We start from the raw sequence: 7,373 nt of genomic DNA, 5'->3' as shown, positions 1-7,373 counted from the left end.
GTTTTTTTTACTAGATTCATGTAGATATCAATCTCTTGAGCATGAAAATGTATAATTTGGTGATGGAAGTTCTGACGTTTTTGATAGGAATATAGTGTCAAGAATCGACCGAGTTGTTATCATTCATATGTATGTATTACTGAACACACTATAGCTCGATTCTTTTAAATATGGCATCGATTTATTGAATTAAGCCGGTAGTTTTTTTTTACAAAATTCATCTAAATGGGCATGGCTCTTTGTTGCCAACAGTTTTATTTATCAAAAGACAGTAAAAGTCAATTTTAATTCAAAAGTCTAAATCAAAAATTGATGTGATAGACATTTAGAGAATTGTCACCGGTGTAATAATAATATTTATTTAATACAGCCATTTAATACAAATTTCTTGATGGTCCCCGACAAATTTCAAAGTTTAAACATTTTTTAATTTCGCCCCTGTTAAAGTAGAAGAGATCCGCCCCTGTATGCATGTCTTTGCGTTCTTTTCTATTTCTGTGTTTCTGTCCATGTCTGTGTGTTTCTACCCATGTCTGTGTTTGCATCACACTGTGATTGTGTATATGTTTAGTTCTTTGTATTTGTGGTTTCATCTGGGTTTTCCTTTGTGTGCACGTCTGCGTCTGTCTGTGTTTTATGTAGTTATTTCGTCCCGAATTTTTCACCGTCTGTTTTCGTGCATTTGTCTGGCGCGAAGTTTATGCGTGAATAAAATATAACAATGATAATATTGCTTCATATTCTGATGGAAAGATTGCGGCAATGGAATAATGAATGAATGAAAATCAAGTTCAAACTCATTTGTGGGAATAGCACGGCAGGATATTTTTCGTGTGATATTGTCAGATCTGTATCTAACGTTGTATATCATCTTTTGTATCATCTTCTGTCCCAAGTCGCTTCGTCGATTTCGTTGTATCCTAATGTTCCGTAATAGGTGCAAAATATTTTTTTCAATATGCATTTATGTTCTTCCATATATTCAAACCTCCTTGCATCTCCAGCGAGTCTTCTGTTTTCCTTTTTCTCTTTTCAATATCGATTAATAATATTTATTAAAATATTGATTAGATTTATCAAGTAGGTAGATTGTAAAATATGACGTTTCAGTTGAGTTTTAGTAAAAAGTTAAATAATATCGAAAAAGCCATCATCATCGTTTTAAATCTTTCGCTAACGATTTCAATTGATTTCATAGTCGACAGTTCCCGCAATGGCGCCCACAACAAATGAATTTCAACATTTTGCGCGTTTTCTTATTGTTTTGGACTCGACGATTTAATAATTTCAAATTTACGCAATCGATTGCGAGATAGGACGTGTGCGAAGATGTTCTTGAAATCGTACGCAGAAGTACCACTATCGCCCGTGCGTACACTGATTACGTTGTTTAAGTTGTTGCAATTTGCAATCTTGTTTAATTTCTGTTGGTATTTATATGTTTATATGTTGTTTATGGTGTGTGAGCGTGCGTATGTGCGTGTGTTTAGTTATTTTCATTTTCTTTATTTGTTTTATTTTCTCAATTTGTTTGTTTATATTGTTCCTGTTTTTGTCTGTTACCAGCTTGATTGCATTTATTATTGTTGTTGATATGGTTATTATTATTTTTCTCAATTGCACCGATAGTTATTAAAATTATTTAGAATGATTTTTAAATTCTCAACATGAGAGGTATAAAATTCTGCTTTAACACTTTTAATCATTATACGTTCGAACTCTTGATTGCATCGCTCTTGCTTTCACTTGTATACAAATGTGTAACCATATATATATATATATATATGTGTGTGTGTATATGTATATATATATATATGTATATATATATATATATATATATATACAAAACAACTCATTGTGTAATGCACGTAGAGTAGAGCATAGTATACGGTATATGGAGTACACTATACACGCAATATCATACGTACGGCGAAGATGTTATTGGCAGACGGTCGTTGTTTGAATGAGGTTCATACATTGGTTGGCGGTAACTTTTGATTTTTTATCGAGATGAGACGTTCAATGTGCCATTCAATTGCCATTGGAACAAGTGGAATGAATATTTTTGCCGGGAAAACAGTGAAATGACAATTTATATTAATGAATACTGAAACAGTTGTGTAGCAGCACAATTTGTATTAATGAATAAAAACAACGATAAAACCTAAGGCTTAGAAATGAAAATTTTTTATTGCTAACTTTGGAAATTGGAACTGTCTCTCACGTGTGCGGTCATTTTTGTATCATCTAAATCGGAAAATTTTAGCTTGAGTTAAATAAGTCAAGGTGTTTTTTGAAACTGTTCCAGACAAACTCAAGTCACCGACCAGTGCAAAATTCAAAGCATATATGTTATATCAATAATCATTTAATTAGGAGCGTGTATTTATATATATTTATTTTTATTTATTGACATGGCTTGGAGCAAGGAACGAGAACTATCCACAAAATCAATAAAAATTAGCAGTTATTTGTTAACGTTGCATTTTTGATTAATATCCTTCTACATGTTAGTTAAGAAATTTTCAGCGAATGGCGAACTAGATAAAATATTATATATCTCTCTGGCAGCTTTTCATTTAAATTTCATAAAAATGTCGAATCATTGTTTATACTCTCACAACCAGGCTATCATTTTGTAAAGATGTACTTTGAACGTTGATGGTCGCAACAAAATATATTTCGCCAACTCTTTCTCGCAAGTCTGTCGCCCGGTCCCGTTCGTTTAACCAGTCAAGCTGACGAAGAAATTTGTTGAGATTGTTGCGAACTGATTTATGCCCACACTTCATCAATGCACATGCACATCCATCAGAGGCAGTCCTGATCGGCCGACTTGACATCGAGCAAATGACGTTCTTCAGGGCGCAAACTTCGAGCTGAGTAGCGTGATAATTCAATTTCTCATCAATAGTCACAGCAGAAAAAATCATTTATCATCGTCCATTAATCTGCTCTGATTACCTGCTCTTGTGTCGTCAACATATCGGTGTTGCACTGCTCTGAGTTTTGTTTCTATTATTCTTACGAGAATCAGCAGGTGGCATTTTACAATTACTAAATAATTTGTGTATTAGAATGATAATTTGTTAAGAATGTTACTTTATTCTTACAAATCTGAAAATATTTATATGTTAGTTCATTCTATCTACATTGTGTATGCATACAAAGTAACTAGAAATTATGTGTATAGTATATAACTAAATATGTATACCTAATACATATATTGATGTGTATGTACGTATGTATAAATGTATTGACCATTTGTAAAAGAGGCTCGCTTATAGATGGGAAAGTGTCAAAAATGAAAAACTCGAGCGCTTATTTATCCATTCTTTCCTATCAGATATTTTTCTATGCACTTGACTCTGCATCTATTTACTGCTTTATCTAATCGTCTATTCGTGCGTAATGAACGCATTCATTCATCCGTCATATGCCATTCATCACTCATCTAACAACTATAAATATCTATTTATTTGTTGTGTGTATCCTTCTATCTTTGATATCTCTATTTGTTATCCATCCATCTTATCGAATTCCCGCTTACTGAATATTCATCCATCTTTCGTATATCCACTCACATAGGAATTTATCTCCATGCTCTTTAAACCATCATATATACATGGTGTGTGTGTGTGTCATACATATGATTAATTCACCAACTGGCCATTACATCGCATCACACCACACAACACATGGAAGCAAGCAAACGAGCAGAGATGCATGCATGCATGGCAAATCTCAATTGATGCTTTCTTATTCAGTTGTCTCCGTATCAGCAACACATAGACCGCGTGAACGCGCACGCACTACACAGCCAGTGGCGAAATTTAGTATTATAGGGGACACGACTGTCGTTTGTTGCTCCCTCCGCCGCTTCCATCGCTTCTTCATGCGTACATCTGCAGGTAATATATTTCATTATTAACGTTCTTATGCTTGTTCTTAAAATGTTGCACGTACGTTGTGTGTATGTATATTTGAAAGTATGTGTGTGTGTGCATGTTGTGTATATGCAGATTTGAATGTATGTTGTGTGTATGTGCGTGTTGTGTATGTATATCTGAATGTACGTGTGTGTGCGTTTTGTGTGTATGTATATTTGAACGTACATGTGTGAGTGTGTGTGCATATTAGATATGTTAGGTATGTGTATGTTATCTGTATGCAAAGTTTTGTTTCTGCTGTCGTGTGCAACGCATTTTTTGGTTTTTCTAATAGCCACGTCCGAAAAAGAAAAGAAACAAAATTATGAAAGTGTGAGTGAGAAAGAGAAAAGGAAAGAAAAGTTTTTTGAAATGAGAAAGAGAGGGGGGGGGGGGAATTAAAAATGGCTATCCAATCATGTAGCATATATTTCGAGCGAATCTTTTGTTCCTTTTCAGGTTTTATTGCTATCACCCTCGTTACACTTTCGCCATCATGAATGCTTGCAATTTTTATATATTCCATTTTACTGCCTAATAAAAATTGCCTAATTGTTCGATATTCGTATGAACAAATGCATTTTTATCACGCCCACAGTGACGTCATTAACGATAAAATGATAATAAAAAGATGCATCATCGCCATTATCATTACAACCTTTATTGGAACATCACCGTTACTTATAACTTCACCCTATCCGCGCCTTGCCTGCTGATTATGACTCCATACGACGAATCATTCATTATCATTCGTAGTTACGGTGACGTCATATTACCTCAAATGACGTCACATTCGTCGCCATTCTTACGGCGAGATTCGTTTGCGTCATTAAAGGTTCGAATATTTATTTACGCTAATTGTTCTGTCATTCGATACGAGACTGTTTGCTCGTTCCTCCGCGGTGCGCCTGTACATCTAGCAACATATCCATGAGTGCTGCTAATGACAACTTTTTCAACTGTATAATTGTCACCATGCCGTGTATGTTGTTGTAATTGTTGTTGTTGTTGTTTCATTTGTTGTTATCATTGTTGTTCTTTTGTTTTGTTGTTGTTTTTGTTGTGGTGGTTTTTGTTGCCTTTGTTGTTATCATCACTGAGATTGGTTGGTATTATTACCTCCGTTATTACTTTTAAAAAGATTATTGTTACATTTGTTCGTTATTTGCCTAATTTGTCGTTCAATTGATTTATAAAAATGTTTAAACTCTTTCCAAAAGTTTCCATTATCATCCTAAATTGTTGAAGTTATATTTCTTATCTATTACTTTCGTTAACACATGAACGATGTATTGGAAAGAAACAGTAGAAACTGTTACATAGTAGCTACTTGCAAATTACATAACATTTTTCCTTTCCAACTGCTCAGTTCAAAACTACTCAACAAAATATCCACCACCTAGCTGATCATGTCCGTTTCCAGTCAACCTACTAATCCCCCGCCACGTCCACAACATCCTTTCAAACATGCCGAAAGTCCTCGCTTACTGGTTGCAGTTTTTTTCGAACAGATCTTTCTTGTCTGAAACAAGGCTACCGTCAAATCTTTTAAAAGTTACAATACTAACTATCCTTCTAGAGCTTTCTGATATCTCATTTCCTAGTTTTTTACTAGCTCGTTAGGAACAATTCCATTCATGTTTGCATGCCCACATCGTTATCATCATTAACAACTACAACGTCATAAAAATCCCAAACTACAACATCATGTAAACTACAACTTTCTTGTAATCATCTTTTTCCCCATCTTTTGTTATCATTATTTCAGTTATTTGATAACTACCTCTATATCACATCATCATATTCTTCATCTTCATCATCATTATTCATCTTTATCACTATTATCAAAGTGTCATGTTCAGTATACAAGATAATACTAACATCATCACATTTAAAGTTATCACTACTTTGATAATGATGATTAAATTATACACTATGATTGATTAACTTTATCACTAGTGTCAATATAATCGAATTCAACACTGCCACTGTTGTTAGTGATACCTTCGTTTTGTTGTTATCAGGTTTCTGCTGTTGCTGACATCATTAATGTTATCATTACACCAACATCACTAATATTATCATTACACCAACATCACTAATATTATCATTACATTAACGTCATTAATGTCATCACTACGTTAACACAATTAATGCCAGCATCACATTAACGTCATTAATGTCTGCATTACGATGTTTGATGTTGTCGTAACTACCCCGGCCATCATCATCAATTACATCAGCAACATCATCGTTAGTGATGTCATCATTAATTACTCCGTTAATTACATCAATTACATCATCGGCGTTGTTATTACCATAATTACATGGACGTCTTTGATGTTATAATTTATCACGTCTTATATGATTACACCAACAACATCACCACTTGGTTATTTTCACGTTGCATTATCATTAATATCATCAGCCTACCTACTTCCCACACCGTGATGACATCACACGTCCTTTCATCATTGCCATAATCATCACGATGATACCACCACCACACGTCTTTTCATCATTATCATATCATAATCACAATAATATCATCACCACACGTTCTTTCACCATCATCATAATCACCACAATGATATTATCACCATCATCATCAGCAGCAGTAGCAACGCATATAACACCAGGCGGTTATCGTCATTGCGTTAAGTATCGGCGTATTTTCTGACGTTTGCCACTCGTTTCGCAGCGTAATGGCCGGTCCCTGGGGTTGCGTTTGCGTGAATGCAAAGCGCTACATCATGCAACTTGACGACTCTTCTTTTTTTTCTTTAGGTGGGGCGCGAAAATTCTTTTCCTTATCTATCTTTTTCTCTCTTTTTTATTTCTTTCCTCTCATAATTTCTTAACTTTCTTTTACGCTCTATTGTTTTATTCCCACTACTTTTACATCTCTCTCTCCCTCTCTTTTTCTTTTTCTCTATCTCTATCTATCTCTCTCTCCTTCTTTTTCTCACTTTTTCATATTTCTTTCTTTGTTTGATAAGGCAGACAATTAAGATAATCTTCGTGCTGTGAATGTTGTGACATGTGTGATGATGCCGAAGATGGTGATCACGTGATAATTTATTATGATGATGATGCCGATGACGATGATGATGGTGATAATAATAATAATAATAATAAATGATAATGATGATGGTTGTCTTGATGACAAATGTAAAAGTCCTATAGGCAATCATGTCATAAACTTATCACAGAGACAATCATTGGATCACATTTTTCACATTAATATTCATTCATCTTCAATACTCTTGATGATGAAATGCGCATACACACACAGAGACACACTCACACACACAAACACACACTTTCACACATATATATATATATGTATATATATATATATAATTTTATTTTAATATATAAAAATTTCAAATATTTTTAAGTTTATTCGCTTTTGTTATTACCGCATAAATTCCGGGTTTTTTT

The 7,373-nt window shown here is 34.0% G+C and overlaps 1 protein-coding gene across 1 annotated transcript; it reads right to left on the bottom strand.

The window, feature by feature from the left end:
• Positions 1–374: 374 nt before the first annotated feature.
• On the bottom strand, positions 375–2,236 carry HELRODRAFT_170829 (hypothetical protein; the record flags this gene model as incomplete). The annotated part of the gene is made up of 4 exons (XM_009016655.1): positions 375–686; positions 860–920; positions 989–1,028; positions 2,200–2,236. The coding sequence occupies 4 exons, from the start codon at positions 2,234–2,236 to the stop codon at positions 375–377; spliced, it is 450 nt and encodes a 149-aa protein (XP_009014903.1).
• Between the last annotated feature and the right edge of the window lie 5,137 nt (positions 2,237–7,373).

This window comes from Helobdella robusta, assembly GCF_000326865.2.
Source record: "Helobdella robusta unplaced genomic scaffold HELROscaffold_19, whole genome shotgun sequence".
Taxonomy (NCBI): domain Eukaryota; kingdom Metazoa; phylum Annelida; class Clitellata; order Rhynchobdellida; family Glossiphoniidae; genus Helobdella; species Helobdella robusta.
Note: the sequence above shows the minus strand (reverse complement) of the source record. Positions and strands in the feature narration are given on the sequence as shown.